The 17,288-nt window shown below is 48.8% G+C and overlaps 1 protein-coding gene across 1 annotated transcript in view; it reads right to left on the reverse strand.

Annotated features, from left to right (window-relative positions):
* Positions 1 to 17,288, reverse strand: part of LOC142243954 (collagen alpha-4(VI) chain-like) — a 261,579-nt gene that overhangs the window by 224,974 nt on the left and 19,317 nt on the right. Inside the window, exons 6-7 of the mRNA XM_075316147.1 lie at positions 15,547 to 16,167; positions 268 to 828 (exon numbers count right to left, since the gene is read on the reverse strand). Coding sequence (XP_075172262.1) covers positions 268 to 828; positions 15,547 to 16,167 — 1,182 coding nt within the window. The remainder of the gene's footprint in view (positions 1 to 267; positions 829 to 15,546; positions 16,168 to 17,288) is intronic.

The raw sequence follows: 17,288 nt of genomic DNA on the forward strand, positions 1-17,288 counted from the left end.
TTGAATCAGTACATTTATTGAACTTTTCTTATTTTCATTGTGTTTTTGGGTGCACTGACCTTATCTTGTGAACCTTACCATCTGTCCAAGGCAATCCTGCTGTATTGAAGGCAAGAAATAACTAGAAAACCTGTATTACGATTAATAGAAACATCTTCCTATAACATACTGTAGCCTCAGCCTTTTCCCCTGCTCTCCTTATAGTGCTAATATTATCTGTACAGGTAAAAAATGCACAAACATTCCCCTCAGATCCCGATAACCTACCTGCTGGTGTACATATATCACGGACCAAATCATTCTTTATCAAATTTAGGGAATCAAAATTGTCCACAAAGAATGTTTTGTCTTTACTTCCCGCAATGTTCACCAACTCTTCCTGTACGGCTTCCTTTACGCCAATAGCAAATATATTAATGCCACTGCCTCTGATGTCTGCTGCTGCTTCCGTCACCCGGTCCTGAGACTTCCCATCTGTAATAATAATCAAGGACTGGGGAACTTTATTCGGTCGCTCGCTTTCAGCTGTGGCAAAGAGAGCCTTCATTGATTTCAGAGCTTCCCCTGTATTGGTGCCACCACCTAATTGATCTATTCTTTGTACCGCTACCTTTAATCCTTTTAGATTGGTGTATTGACTGATAGTGAATTCAGTCTGTGGAGAATCAGAGTATTGAACAACCCCAAAGCGTACTCTGTTTGCTCCAATCTGAAACATGCTCATCAATTCAATCATAAATATTTTCATGTCGTCAAAATCCTCCGGATAAATGCTTCCAGAGCCATCGACAAGAAAGTAAATGTCAGCTTCTTCAGTATCAGTGCAACCTACATGAAGGAAAATTAAGGAACAAATGGTTACTTAGCTGCATAACTCACAACAGTTAACTGACAACCAAATTTGAACATCTATAAGATTCTAAACACTTTTGTCGCCACATTGATAGGTACTTTTGATGTATTTACCGTTACTCTTTCCGTCACAAGACAATAATCAACAATTACAAAACACCAAATCAATACGCAAGAAGGAATATCCAAGCAGGCTTAAAAAAAAATATAAATTATTCTAAAGAAAAACTGACTTTGTCATCTCAACGAAATATAGCAAAGTTTTCATTAAATGCATATTCAGTTTATATTGTGTTTCCCCAAAAAAAAAGACCTACCCCAAAAATAAGCCCTAGCACGTTTTTTCTCACTTTTTCGAGTTTGCTACAAAATTGAGCTCTACTCCAGAAAAAGCCCTAGTTGCAGTTCATTTTTACATACCATACTAATAGAATCCTGAAATAGGGCTTGAGCAGCTCTTTCCGGATACATAACTTTTATTGCTGTGTGTTGCCTCATTGTGTTGTTGTAAGCCTTGGAAAATTGATAGTCGCACCCTGGCTAGTTAGACGTATGTTAATGGAAAGTGATCATTCAACCCTTCCCACACCAATAATCCTGCCCACCCAAGTCCGAGGATTGCGATGTGATTTTCGGGTCAGTAATACGGTAGTTTGACTGTGCCCAATCACTGGCAGGATTTTGGGCAGGGAAAGGGATAAATATTAATTTTTCATAAGTTTAACATAAGTTTAACTAGCGTGAGACTATAATTTTTTCAGGACTTACAGCAACACATTGGGGCAATGTACATCAATGAAAAATAAAAGATATAAGAAAATAAACCCTAGTGCATCTTTCAAAGCCATAAATAATATAGGGTCTTGGTTCCAGCAGTTGCTCTATTACCCCACCACTAAGCCTGGTAACCCGATATAGCAATTCCACATTCACCATAAAGAATCTGGTGTTGTCCTCTGACTCCTGAGTAACCCCGTGTAGAACAGTTAAGGGTGCTTTACACGCTGCGACATCGCTAATGATATATCGTCGGGGTCACGGTGTTTGTGACGCACATCCGGCATCGTTAGCGACATTGCAGCATGTAACACCTCTGAGGGACCTAAAACAATCGCAAAAGAGGTAAAAATCGTTTGTATTGGAGAGGTCGCTCCAACACCAAAAATCGTTGACAGGTGAGTAGCGAGGTTGTTTCTCATTCCTGCGGCAGCACACATCGCTATGTGTGACACAGCAGGAACAAGGAAACTCACCATACCTGCGTCCCGCCGGCAATGAGGAAGGAAGGAGGTGGGAGGGATCTTTGGCCCGCTCATCTCCACCCCTCCATTGCTATTGGGTGGCCACTTAGTGATGTCGCTATGACGCCGAACTTAGAAAGGAGGCGGTTCGCCGGCCAGAGCGACGTCGCTAGGCAGGTAAGTAGTGTGACAGGTGTAAGCGATGTTGTACGCCACCGGCAGCGATTTGCCCATGTCGCACAACCGACGGGGGCGGGTATGCTCGCTAGCGATATCGGTACCGATATCGCAGCATGTAAAGTACCCTTAAGATTGTCAAATGCCCCTTTAAGTGTAAAATTCCTCATTTGAGCAGTCAAAAAGTTCCCCCCAGAAACCACCAACTCAGGGATATTGGTCTCATGTGTCATGCCCTTATACTCATCGCCAATAGGCACACACAAGAGAAACTCATCCACATCTGGGGTTTCTTACAGACTATCTGGCTTTTATTTGAGTAACTGGGCACCCCCACCTTTCGCCACAAGTTCCAGAATAAGGTAAAGTCCCACCCTATTATCATCGAGTATAGCAAGCCCTTAACAACTCCAATCTCATTGGACTTAGTGCCTCAGTTCGTTTCTATAGTCACTGGCGACAGAGTAGTCCTTGGCATGCCCATGAATACAGTGGATGCCAAAAATCTTCCCAAGGATCAACTGGTGGGGGAGTGTGGCCTTTTCCAGAGTCACCAAAGTTTTTGAGTCCAAGAATCCGGTCACTATTATGCCATTTATTGTCATGGGACATGCCTGTGGGCCCTCGCCAGGTTATCATAATATGAACAGCACCACCCTAAGCTCCAGTCCATCTGTTTGGTGGTCATGAGACAATGGGTGGCTATGTGCCTGGGACTGTGAAATTAAGGGGCCCTTTGCACACTACGACATCGCAAGCAGATGATGCGATGCCGAGCGCAATAGTCCCCGCCCCCGTCGCAGCTGCGATATCTTGTGATAGCTGCCGTAGCGAATATTATCGCTACGGCAGCTTCACATGCACTTACCTGCCCTGCGACGTCGCTCTGGCCGGCGACCCGCCTCCTTCCTAAGGGGGCGGGTCGTGTGGCATCACAGTGACGTCACACGGCAGGCGGCCAATAGAAGTGGAGGGGCAGAGATGAGCGGGACGTAAACATCCCGCCCACCTCTTTCCTTCCGCATTGCAGACAAGACGCAGGTAGGAGATGTTCCTCGCTCCTGCGACTTCATACACAGCAATGTGTGCGGCCGCAGGAACGAGGAACAACATCGTACCGTCGCTGCAGTCAAAATAATGAAAATGACCGACACTACACCGAACATACGATACCGACGCTTTTGCGCTCGGTAATCGTAGTTAAAACGATTTACACACTACGATGTCGAGAGCGACGCCGGAAGTGCACCTGCGATGTCGTAGTGTGCAAAGGGCCCCTAAGTCTGTAGCGGAGGCCTATGGCAACTGATCAGTGGATCCTTGGGACCTCAGACACACCCACTTTTGTGAGTCAGCCTCCTTTTAGACCCCCAGTATGCTAATGTGTCGCCCTGGGCAAGCCAGGGGACACAGGTCACAACACCACCACACCCCACACTCCAGGTAGGCACATCACAGCTAACCAGAAATCCTTGTTGCCTTCCTCCAGAGGTTGATGATGCACACCAGGGGGTGGGCCAGGCGGTTGGCTCCGCCCACCAAGGAGCTCACAGCTCTGGAGGCAGGAAGTAACCAGGCAGTCAGCTCAGGGACGAGCTTGAGTAAAGGCAGAAAGCCCAGGCAGGGCAAGTGTGAGGAGCTAAGTGAAGGAGTAAACAAGCAGGGAAAGTAAGAAAGTAGTAAAGGAGGAAAAGCAAGTAAAGTGACAGAAGAGAAAGACAGCCTGAAGGGTCCAGCTTTGTGAGGGCCAGAACAGCAAGGTCAGCAACGGCGGTGACTGTCTGGAGGGGGACCGTTTGGAAGTTCCTGGAAGGACCCCGTTGGCTGTGTGCCCGGTGGTCTGGAGCAGTGTTCCGAAGGACAGTCAGCACCAGGGCAGGGGCCTCTCGGACCCCGGCAAGGCTAGGAGTCGCCAGATTTGCCAAATCCTTTAGTGACGGGGACGCAGCTCCCCCAACAACCAAGTCCCGATTGAAGGCAACAGCCCAACCCGTATTGGAGAGACACCGCCACCGCCACGGCACCAGTTTCTCAGGGCCAGCGCCTGCGGGCAAAGTGTAGAGCTCCTCCGGCCCAGATTGCAGTCGGGGAGCGGGTAACCGGAGGGAATCCACCGCTACCATCAGTCAACACAGGTGCAAGGAAGAGAGACATCACCGTCACCTACCGGGAGTGCAGGTGCAGCCGTCTGTGGGACCGTCCTACCAGCCGTTGGTTTACCGTACAAACTGTGTCCGTGTGTCAGGCTGAGTGAGTACCATAGTGCCGCAAGGCACAGCGCTGCCCCCGCGTCCCTGCGCCCTCCAGGCCCTACACTTCACATCTCATCACCGGGCCCCGGGATCACCAACCCCTACCCACGGAGGGGCAACACAACACCTGGCTGCTCCGCATCACCATCCCCGGGACCCCCACACTGAGCAGCGGTGGTGCAGTCACCACAACCGTGGGTGGCGTCACGAACTATAACAATCCCCACACCCAACAAACATCCCCTTTCACTCACGGGCGAGGAGTGTCGCTCGAGAAACCCCGGGATCCGGCCCACAGCTCGAGCCACCAGGAGCAGCTGCCGGACCCGAGCAGAAGGGGTGAGCGCGGTGTGCTGACACCCTCCTCCCCGCCCGCGACAGATGCGGTGCCCCCGATTTTTTTAAGAACCTCTTGACTGCCTTGTACCTTTGCACTATGTCAACCAGGTGGTCAGGATTACGGAGATCTCACTGGGCAACCCTGATCTGCACCTGCCTCAGAAAGGAGTGAATGAAACGGTCCATGCCAACCCATTATACCATCTGCACTAGGATGGAGGACTCTAGCTGCAACCACTTCTTGACTAGATGGAGCATATCAAATATTTGGGAATGAGGAGGTTTGTCCTCGCCATAAGCCCATTGATGCACCCATTGAGCCCTGATGGTCATTGTCACCCTTAAGCATGCCAAAATTTCAATTTTTATTTTGGTATATTCCTTTGCATCTTGTAAGGTCACATCATAATAGGTCTATTGTGGCTCCCTAGTGAAATATGGCTCCAGAACCTCGACCCACTGCTCCAGTGGAAGTCTCTTCTGTTTGGCGACCCTTTCAAACATGGTCAAGAATGGCACAATATCATCTCTCAGGGTCATCTTCTGTATGACCCTTCTAACCACTTTCTGGACATTTGAATCTTCACCTGGACTTGGGGGTGGGGTGATTGCCCTGCTATGGATTGCCTCTGCTAAGAGATCCATCTGTTGCTGCTGCTGCTTCTGTTGGTCTCTTACTAGGCTTGTCACTTCTGCCTACACATTGGCCTCTACCAGCTGCCTGATTAGCTCTTCCATTTTGTCCTACCACGCTTCCATGCTTATGGCCATCTTCACTCAGGACATGCAGTTTGTTCGCATCAGTTACACATGCTCTCCAAAAGTCTTGTCAGCAATTCTAGCCCCAACTGTGGTAGAATGGCTCACCAAGCTGTAGCATGAGGTAGACAGATTAATGCTTTTAATTTTAATCTTCAGTGGGTTTATTAAAAGCTTCATAAACCAGCACAGCATAAAGTAAATATAAACAGCCTTTCCCGCTTAAAAAAAATAACAAAACTGCACTCAAAACAGTCTACAGAACTGTGAGGTCCGCCTGCTAAGGATTAGTGTTCAGCTCTTTGCAGTACGAGCCCCACTCTGAAGGTTTGTTCACCTCCATACATAGAACACTGAGTTTATCGAGAAGCCTTCATTTTACCTGCTGGACCTCACCCTAGTGTGGAAGTATTTCAACAGCTATCTGTCACGCTCCCCGGGTCCTCGGCTCCCCTTCCCGGGTCCCCTGCCCCGCTCCCCGGCTCACCTGCCACGCTCCCCGCGTCCCAGTCCCTTGTGCCCGTCCTTCCTGGGCTTCCTGGCCGCCGATCCCGGCGCCCGACGGCCTCCCAGGCCCTGCTCGGCTCCCCTGCGTCCTCCTCTCAGCCTCCTTCCCTGGCTTCTGGCACCCGGGCCGCGCGCACGCGCATTAGGGCGCGCGCGCGGTCACTGACCCTTTCTTAAAGGGCCAGCGCCCATTAACAGGAAATGAGGTTAGACAGGTACGGGGTATAAAGGGGGTTCTTGTCCAAGGGGGCGGGGCCTGATCTTCGTGTTTTCTGAGCTAGGAGTCAGGTCTCCTTGTGTTTTCCTGCCATACTTACGTATCTCTCTTCTAGAGCTGATCCCGCCTCGCCATCCAGTCCTGCTGAATCCCGAGCCCCGCACGCTGTCCGTCTGCCATCTGACAGTCCGTACCATCTCGGATCCCTGCGGTGACCTGTCATCTCGCTCCCAAGGTTCCGGACCCCGCCTGACATCATCTCGGCCTCCGAACCTGAGCTACGTCACCCGGACTACCATCTGTGACTCCGTGGTCCCAGGGACTCCTTCGCTACCTTCACTTGCACGGACTGTTCTGCTGCCCATCAGTGCTTCAGCTACCGGACTCCCTACCACCATCTTAGAGTTCGGTCCAGTGGATCCACCTCCTGGGTCTGCCCGACCGCCCGGCCCTGACAGTAAGATCAGGCCATGGATCCCGCTGCAGCACTATTGGCCCTGCAAGAGGAACTCCAACGCCAGCGTGAAGTCCAGACCCGCATGCTGCAATTTATGACCTCCGTGGACACTCGCCTGTACACATTACAAGCATCAATGACGCCTGCAGCACCCAGGTCTCCCACTAGGCAATCCACGGCTCCCGCACCAGTGGCAGCCGCGTCGGATGCTTCCCGACTCCGTTTGGCGTCACCTCCTCGTTATGCTGGAGATCCCAAGACCTGCAGGGGCTTCATAAACCAATGCTCCCTTCACTTCACGCAGCTGCCCCATCTGTTCGCCTCCGACCAAGCCAAGGTCGCCTTTATAATGTCTCACCTGGAGGGCGAGGCACTGGCGTGGATGAACCCCTTGTGGGAGAAGGAGGACCCCATGACCAAGGATCTTCAAGAGTTCCTGCAGGCCTTTCGCAGTACCTTTGACGAGCCGGGACGCGCCTCTGCGTCTGCTTCATCACTTCTCCGCCTACGTCAAGGAACACTGACGGTGGGCCAATACGCCATCCGTTTCCGCACTTTGGCTTCTGAACTCGGGTGGAATAATGAGGCCCTGACAGCCGCCTTCTGGGAAGGACTGTCAAGTCGCATCAAAGATGAGTTGGCGGGTCGTGACATGCCCTCCACCCTAGATGCCCTGATTGCCCTAGCCACGCGAGTGGACATTCGTTTTCAGGAGCGCTCCAAAGAGCTGGTTCGTGAGCGACGTGCGGTACGGCACTCCTCTCCGCCACAGAAGTCCTCTGTGCCACAGTCATCTACAGCTGGGATTCCTGTCCACGAACCCATGCAGGTTGATCGAGTACGACAGTCTGACCAACGTCGAGCAGAGCGGCTCGCCAAGGGCCTCTGCTTTTACTGCGGAGGGGACACACATCTCCTACGCTCCTGTCCGGAAAGGCCGGGAAACTCCAAAGCCTAGGGTTGGTAGGAGAGGCCACCCTAGGTGCTGGGACTCTCTCCGACCCAGTTATGTGGACGGTACAAGTATCAACAGGAGAGACGCGCTTCACGGCTGAGGCATACCTCGACTCCGGAGCAGCAGGCAATTTTATCCAGCAGGCCACGGTGGACAAATACCAGCTGCCTGTTACTCTACTCGAGAAGCCCCTACTGATTGCCTCGGTGGATGGGAGACCCCTCTCTGATACCATCTCCTGGATCACGAAGCCGGTGGAACTGCGTATCGGTGCTCTGCACACCGAGAACATCGCTCTCTACGTCCTTCCACACATGTCCCACCAAGTCCTGCTGGGACTTCCTTGGTTGCGAACACACGAACCCTCAGTCAACTGGGGTACTGGCGAAATCACCCGTTGGGGCTCTGCCTGTCATGAGAGATGTCTAAAGTCTATACAACCAGTCCGACGACCTCCGGTTCCTGAGAACCTACCGGGTCTGCCCTCGGCCTATTGGTCCTTCACGGACGTTTTTGACAAGAAGGAGTCTGAGGTACTTCCGCCACACCGTCCCTACGATTGCGCCATCGACCTGCTCCCAGGAACAACACCACCTCGAGGACGGATATATCCGTTGTCTCCAGCCGAAACCAGGGCCATGTCCACCTACATCATGGAAAGCCTGGCAAAGGGATTCATCCGGAGATCCTCCTCTCCTGCGGGAGCAGGCTTCTTCTTCGTTAAGAAGAAAGAGGGTGACCTTCGCCCATGCATTGACTACCGGGGCTTGAATCAGATTACTATAAAAAACAAGTACCCCCTACCGCTCATCCCCGAACTGTTCGATCGGCTCAGAGGAGCCCGTGTGTTCACCAAACTGGATCTTCGGGGTGCCTACAACCTAGTTCGTATCCGCTCTGGGGACGAATGGAAGACCGCGTTTAATACTCGCGATGGGCACTATGAATACTGTGTGATGCCCTTCGGTCTGTGTAACGCTCCTGCCGTATTCCAAGAACTGGTGAACGATATTTTCCGGGACCTCCTCTACGTATGTGTAGTAGTTTATCTGGATGACATTCTTGTTTTCTCTCCGGACCTCCAGACCCACAGAGAGAACGTAAAGCTGGTTCTACAAAGACTGAGAGAGAATCGTCTCTACGCCAAATATGAGAAGTGCGTCTTTGAGCAGTCTTCTCTTCCTTTCCTGGGATACATCATCTCGGGGACTGGGCTGCAGATGGATCCCAAGAAGGTCTCCGCCATTCTCAACTGGCCTCCCCCTTCTGGACTGAAGGCAATCCAACGGTTCCTGGGATTTGCCAACTACTACCGCCAGTTTATTCCTCACTTTTCCGCCCTGACTGCTCCTCTCTCCGCTCTGACCAAAAAGGAGGCTAATCCAAAGGACTGGTCACCTGCGGCCGACGCCGCATTTTGCTCCCTGAAGCGAGCATTCGCCTCCTCTCCTGTACTCCACCGACCAGAGTTAAACCGCCAGTTCACCTTAGAGGTGGATGCTTCCTCCTCAGGAGCCGGAGCAGTGCTCATGCAAAAATCCTCCTCCGGGAAGACGGTGACTTGCGGTTTCTTCTCTAAAAGCTTCTCAGCACCTGAACGTAATTACACCATCGGTGACCGAGAGCTATTAGCGGTCAAACTGGCTCTGGAGGAGTGGCGCTACCTCCTGGAAGGAGCAGTGTACCCCGTGATTATCTACACGGACCACAAGAACCTGGAATACCTGCGGTCCGCTCAGCGACTGAACCCACGGCAAGCCAGGTGGTCCTTATTCTTTGCCAGGTTTGACTTCCAGCTTCATTTCCGACCCGCGGACAAGAATATACGTGCTGATGCCTTGTCTAGGTCTCTCATGCCCCTGGAGCAGGAGGAAGAGACTATCCAACCTATCATCTCTCCTAACAAGATTGTTCCGGTGGCTCCTGTCACTCTGGCCCAGATACCACCCGGGAAGACCTATGTCTCTGAGACCGACAGGGAAAAAGTGTTACACTGGGGTCATGCCTCGAAAACAGCCGGCCATGCAGGCCAGAAGAGAACATGGGGTGCGATTGTACGCCATTACTGGTGGCCATCCCTTCGCACGGACGTTGCCGCCTTTGTCTCTGCCTGCCCCTCTTGTGCCAGGAACAAGACGCCCAAACACCTGCCCTATGGCCGTCTTCTGCCTCTGCCGATACCCTCAGTTCCATGGCAACACATAGCGATGGACTTTATTACAGACTTGCCAGTATCCTCCGGACACACAGTCATATGGGTCGTGGTGGATCGGTTCTCCAAAATGGCTCACTTCGTCCCTATGCCCGGACTGCCCTCTGCTCAGGAACTCGCGGAAGCCTATATACAACACATCTTTCGCTTACATGGCTTTCCTTCCCACATCGTGTCCGACAGAGGAACTCAGTTCACCTCCCGCTTCTGGAGGGCTCTCTGCAAACATCTGGGAGTGACTCTGGACTTTTCTTCCGCTTACCATCCTCAGTCTAATGGCCAAGTGGAGAGGGTCAATCAAATCTTGACATCCTTCTTACGTCACTATGTCAACGCCCATCACGACGACTGGTCCACGCTTCTGCCTTGGGCTGAGTTCTCCCATAACCACCACGTCAGTGAGTCGTCCTCCAAATCTCCCTTCCATGTCGTTTACGGACTACAGCCTTCCGTCCCGTTGCCTATATCCCCTTCTTCGGATGTCCCTGCTGCTGATACTGTAGCCCGTGACTTCGCTACCATTTGGGACTCTGTCAAGGCGTCCCTTGGGCGCGCTTCCCAGCGGATGAAGAAACACGCTGACAAAAGGCGTCTAGACCCTCCGTGTTTCTCTCCTGGTGACCTGGTCTGGCTTGCTTCCCAGTACATCCGACTGAAGATTCCTTCCTACAAGCTGGGTCCTCGCTACATCGGGCCGTTTAAGGTCCTCAGCAAGATCAATGAGGTCTCCTACAAACTGAAGCTTCCGGCCACGATGAGAATACCCAACTCCTTCCACGTCTCTCTCCTCAAGCCGGTGTTCCTTGGTCCCTTCTCCGCTGCTGCCAGCCCGGCTCCTCCTCCTATTGCTGAGGACGACATCTACGCGGTAAGAGATATCGTGGCCATGAAGACTGTTCGTGGCCGGCAGTTCTTCCTGGTGGACTGGGAGGGGTATGGTCCTGAGGATAGATCCTGGGAACCCAGGGAGAATGTGGGCACTCCTCTGATCCGTGCCTTCATGTCTCGGTTGCGGGGAGGGGGGCGTGGGGGGGGGGTACTGTCACGCTCCCCGGGTCCTCGGCTCCCCTTCCCGGGTCCCCTGCCCCGCTCCCCGGCTCACCTGCCACGCTCCCCGCGTCCCAGTCCCTTGTGCCCGTCCTTCCTGGGCTTCCTGGCCGCCGATCCCGGCGCCCGACGGCCTCCCAGGCCCTGCTCGGCTCCCCTGCGTCCTCCTCTCAGCCTCCTTCCCTGGCTTCTGGCACCCGGGCCGCGCGCACGCGCATTAGGGCGCGCGCGCGGTCACTGACCCTTTCTTAAAGGGCCAGCGCCCATTAACAGGAAATGAGGTTAGACAGGTACGGGGTATAAAGGGGGTTCTTGTCCAAGGGGGCGGGGCCTGATCTTCGTGTTTTCTGAGCTAGGAGTCAGGTCTCCTTGTGTTTTCCTGCCATACTTACGTATCTCTCTTCTAGAGCTGATCCCGCCTCGCCATCCAGTCCTGCTGAATCCCGAGCCCCGCACGCTGTCCGTCTGCCATCTGACAGTCCGTACCATCTCGGATCCCTGCGGTGACCTGTCATCTCGCTCCCAAGGTTCCGGACCCCGCCTGACATCATCTCGGCCTCCGAACCTGAGCTACGTCACCCGGACTACCATCTGTGACTCCGTGGTCCCAGGGACTCCTTCGCTACCTTCACTTGCACGGACTGTTCTGCTGCCCATCAGTGCTTCAGCTACCGGACTCCCTACCACCATCTTAGAGTTCGGTCCAGTGGATCCACCTCCTGGGTCTGCCCGACCGCCCGGCCCTGACACTATCCAACCCATCACTTTGACTGTTCACAAAAAAAAACAGCCCTTGTCAGGCAGAATAACCCTCTCAGCACATAGCACGCTGGAGCCTACATCTGGTATTCGCATCACCAAAGCTATCAAACTTGGTCGAACATATCTCCCCTCCAGGACTTTACCAGTCCTGCATCTTACACCTGACATCAGCGCTGTAGCTAAAGGGTGCTTTACACGCTGCGACATCGCTAGCGATCTCGTTAGTGATGTAACACCCCAGATCACACATACGATTTGCCGAGATCGCACATGTGACCGGTGCTTAAAAAAATGACCTATGTGCGATCTCGACAAATCTTATCTGTGATCTGGAGTGTCACATCGCTAACGAGATCGCTAGCGATGTTGCAGCGTGTAAAGCACCTTTAAGGCTATGTGTGCACATTGCTTTATGCTTTTTTTATGTGTTTTTCCTTGCAGATTTTAATCAATACTGCAAGGAAAAACACAGAAAAACGCATCTATGAAAATCCTGACTTGTTGTGCACATGCTGTTTCTTTTTTTCTTGCAGATTTTGTTACAGAAACAAGAAGCAGCATGTCAGTTCTTCATGCTTTTTTTTCTGTCTCAATAATCCACTGCAGTGCTTTATCACGACAGTGAATTATATCTGTACAGTTTGCCTCACACCATTCATCCAGCATGGTGTGTGAGGCGATCCATATCTCAGTAACCCAGGGTCGTCATGATAACAACCCAGGGATGCCAAGGCAGCGATCGGGTCCCTGTGATCGCATTACAGGGACCTGATCACCAGGGAGAGGTAAGCGATTCCTCTCCCTGCCTCATGAATGCTGTGATCGCATTGATCACAGTATTCAGGGGGTTAAACTTCTCCGGGCAGTGAAAGCCTGGTCCCGGCTGTAATACCAGCCGGAGACCTAGCGGCGATCGCGGAGGTACTGCGCCTAAACCCCCGTAATCACCATTACTAAATAAAAAAGCAAGAAAAAACGCATGTGAAAAAACGCAAATAAATATGCGCATTTTTCAGCTGCTTTTTTCCTCCTAAAAGATGATTTTTATGTGCAGAAAATCAGTACATAAGAAAGCAACATGCACACATAGCCTAATACTGGGCACCAGGCTTATCGTTGGACCAAGGAACATTGGGTGAATAGGGTGTTTGTGTCTTATAGTCTCTAAAGGTTATGGAAGATAAGAAACTGTCTTTTTCAGGACATAACATTACATGAGTATTATATACCCGACTGCAAAGTGGTCTTTAACCCTCTTCATCTCGAAGCTTGTTATTATAATATTGTTTTTATTTGATCAGCAGACATATGCAGCTAACAGTTGAGGGTAGATCAGATGTTTGGTTAAAATCACACACTAAAACACTTTTCATTTGTTTTTTTTACCACCATATTTTGAGAGCTATAATTTTTCTATATTTCGACCATCAGAGTCATCTGAGGACTTTTTTTTTTTGGCATGAATTGACGTTTTTATTGGTACCATTTTTGGGCATACCATTTTTTGATTGCTTTCTATTCCAATTTTTCAGAGGCAGAATGAATATAAAACAGCTATTAAGGAACTGTTGTTTATTTATGCCGTTTACTGTGTTGTAAAATTAGTAAGGCAGGCTTATATTACAGGTCCGTAGGATTACACCGATACCACATTTATGTCAATATTTCATCCTTTGCCATTTTTATACATAAAAGATAATGTTATAGTAAAAATAATAGTTTTTGCATCACTATATTCTGAGAACTATAGCTTTTTTTTGATTCTGGAAAATGGAGCTAAGCTGGAGCTTATTTTTTGTGGGACAAGATGATGTGTTTTCAGTGATACTATATTTATATACATGCAACTTTTTGATCGCGTGTTATTCCATTTTATTGGCGTGATATAATGAAAAAGCATCCTTTTGCGTCAAATTTCTATTTATTTATTATGGTGTTCACCAAACAGGTTAACTGGTGTGACAGTTTTACAGAGTGGGTTATTCAGAACGTGATGATACTAAATATGTGTTCTTTTTTGTTTATTTTTTTACATAAATATATGTATTTATTGGTTTAATGTATCTTTTTTTTAATTTTTTATTCATTTTGTGATGTTTTTAAAATATATATACAATTTCTTAACACTTTTTTTTACCTAGTCCTAGGATAGGACATCTGCTTTTTTTTGGTGTGATTGCTAATCTAATACTCTGTTATGCTTTTACATTGCAGGGCATTTGATCAGTGATTCGCATAAAGGCATAAGGCGTGTCAGATCCTGGCTCAAGGCACAACCTTAGGGTATGTGCGCACGTTGCTTTTTACCTGCTTTTTACCTGCTTTTTTGCTGCTTTTTCTTCTGCGCTGTTTAATGCCAAAATGGATGTGTTCTTCTATTCAAGCAAAGTCTATGGGAATTTGGGTTTCTTGTTCACACTATGTTGTTCAAAATGCTGCCTTTTTGTGGCAGAACTTTGGTCAAAAACTCAGCTTTGCAGTGCAAAACCCAAATGGCAAAAACAATTGACATGTTGCTTCTTTGAAAAGCTGAGTTTTTGACCAAAGTTCTGCCACAAAAAGGCAGCATTTTGAACAACATAGTGTGAACAAGAAACCCAAATTCCCATAGACTTTGCTTGAATAGAAGAACACATCCATTTTGGCATTAAACAGCGCAGAAGAAAAAGCAGCAAAAAAGCAGGTAAAAAGCAGGTAAAAAGCAACGTGCGCACATACCCTTAAAGGTCTCCGAATCTGGGTGACCTCCCAGCCATTATTCGGCCTCAGTTCATTGATCGGAGCAGAGAGGGATCCCCCTCTCTCTCTTAAGCAGATCAATATAGCTGTCAGTATTGACAGGTACATCAGAGGGGTTAATTGTTTGTGATTGGTGCTAGCACTGATCTTGGGAGTTACTGCAGGGTGTAAGCTATCATACATAGCTGACACCCGCTGATTATTTCAACCGTTCTGCTTGTGAGCAGTTGTAATTATTGCACCATATGGCGATTTGCGAGAACACACTTCCTTTAGCGCCGTGCATGTAAGGCAGATATCGTGAAGGGTTTTATAAAAGACTACATGCATGAAAGTATACATAACTTCTCCATGCCTTTTAACTAGTTACTTGGTACACCAGTAATGGACTATCTGGAGACTCCCGACTAGCACCTTTTTGTGATCAGTGTAGCAATGGTAAAACTCAATAATTTTTTTTTTGCCTATGGCCCCTCTTTTTCCACCCCTATTCAGTGAGAATTGTAATAGATGAAAATTATAAATGTAGCATTGGCTACGATTACTAGAGTGGCTGTACATGAGAAACTCTGGGGTCATGCGCACTGAGCCAAAATCCAGAGATGGCAGTAGAGAGGTGAGTGAGATCATCCACTGATGCTGCGCATTCATTTGCATGTTAATACGCCCACAGGAGCGTACTAACATGCTAATGGAGCTGACTAGCAAGGGAAGCAGCGCCCTGGAGACTAGTCTTCTCGCTCATTAGCATATGGCTACTAGATACAGGGACAGTTAGGCAGGGATTAGCAATATGCACCCAGAACTGCTCGTGGTTCTGGGTGCATATTGCACCTGACAGGTTCACTTTAAGATGCACCACATTGTGCAAACAAATGTCATAAATCATAGTATAAAGTAAGCTAGGCAGGCAAAAATGCCTAAAGATTGTCCAAACTCATCACCCAGCATGAGCCACTGTGATACATTTGGTACATCAAGTCTAGAAAATCTGGTTACATTTCAAATTTTTTAAGAAATGATTTCTTACCATCTTTTACTGTTCTTGCAAGTGCTGGAGCCGCAAATGAGTAACTAATGATTTCACTGCACAGAAGCTTCTTCAGTTTAAGTTCAATGTTAGTAAGTTGTAGAAAAGACTCCACGTTGGTGATGTGCTTCCTTGGTGGATGTGAAGCTATGATTCTCAGATCCTTCGTCTCAGCATTTTGAAAGCCAACAGCAAATACTTCAACTCCTGATCGTCTGAGTTTTGATGCTGGTTTGACGATGTCATCAGCCGATTGGCCATTAGTCATAACCACTGCAATTTTCTGTACACCAAGGTGTGACCTGCCACCATTTTCCGGTAAGAATAGCTCTTTCCGTACAAATTTCAGGGCCTCTCCAGTGTGTGCTTTTCCTCCTCTGTATGGTAGCTTTGTTATATAATCCAAAATTTCATACTTCTCATTAAAAGTGTTTAATTTGAACTCCAAACTAGGCTTGTCACTGTACAGAACCAGACCCACGCGTACATTGTTTGTGCCAATTTCCAATGCATTAATGACTTTATGTAGAAACACCCGGGTCAGCTGAAAGTTTACATCACCAATGCTGCTAGATTCATCAATCAAGAAAACGATATCAGCAACGATTGCACTCGAGCAAACTAATAAAGAAAAAGAAGATTATTAAAAGCAAATAAACCGCTTCAAACATTTACTATAGATCATTGTTAATAAAATATACAAGTTAGATTTCTTACTATTAATGGAGTTGTCCAACAGCACAAAATATGTTCTATATTACATGAAGTGTTATGTGATTACATCTATCACTATGCTTTATTGGTCCAATGTGCCCAGCTGTCACTCTTTTCAGATCCCTCTCCTGGTCTCGGTTGGTCTATTTCTGCGGTGATCATGCAAAGTGTCTCTTCAGTGAGGAATGAGAAGAACTTTAGTGTTACTAGTGTTACCTGTTGGAGATAACAATCCTAAAAGTAAAAAAATAACCCTTCAGCAAGCCTTGTCATATGACTTAGGTTTTATGCCAGATCAGAACCTCAATTTGCAGATATGGTGTTTCAGGATAGTTGTGACTTGTCAATGCAAAGTATGAGATCTGATCTGGCTGTATGAAAGGCTAACACAGGGTTTAAAGGGGAAGCTATTCTCCTTGCAGAGACTGACAAACCATTCCATCTTGCCAGTGGTAAGGAGACTTTGAGCTGCAATGCTCCTCTAGTAAATATGCAAATTTTCTCTTCAGTGACATTTGCATATATGCCAGAGAAGCATTGCGGCTCAAAATCTCCTACCATTGGAATGATGGAATCAGTCTCCACAAAGAGAATAGCTTCCCCTGCAGTGATCATGGAACAGAAGCTCCCTTTCTCTTTGTTGGCACTAGTGATGTGTCGGTCAAGACACAGACCCTGTGGTGAATCATGGGACGCACTACATTTTCTTAATGGCTCTCAATGGGCATAAAATTCTGTTATTTGGTGGACAAAATCCCGCTCACCTGAACAAAACCCTCCACTGAACATTTTAATTGGCCTGTTGTGAGTGGGCAGGGTTTGGCAGCAGGTGGGTAGGGTTTCAGCCACGTTAACATCATCTTCATTATGTATTCACTGTGGGTGAGCACATATTTAATAGGGATCCCTTTATGATCCAAAAGATCCATCTCTTTTAGGTGAGCAGAGCCAAGGGAGCTGGATCACCAAAAAGAGCCAGACTATCTATCACTAGTTGGCACATGTCCAATGAAATGCTTGATGGGGGC

This window comes from Anomaloglossus baeobatrachus, chromosome 6 (assembly GCF_048569485.1).
Source record: "Anomaloglossus baeobatrachus isolate aAnoBae1 chromosome 6, aAnoBae1.hap1, whole genome shotgun sequence".
NCBI classification, from domain to species: domain Eukaryota; kingdom Metazoa; phylum Chordata; class Amphibia; order Anura; family Aromobatidae; genus Anomaloglossus; species Anomaloglossus baeobatrachus.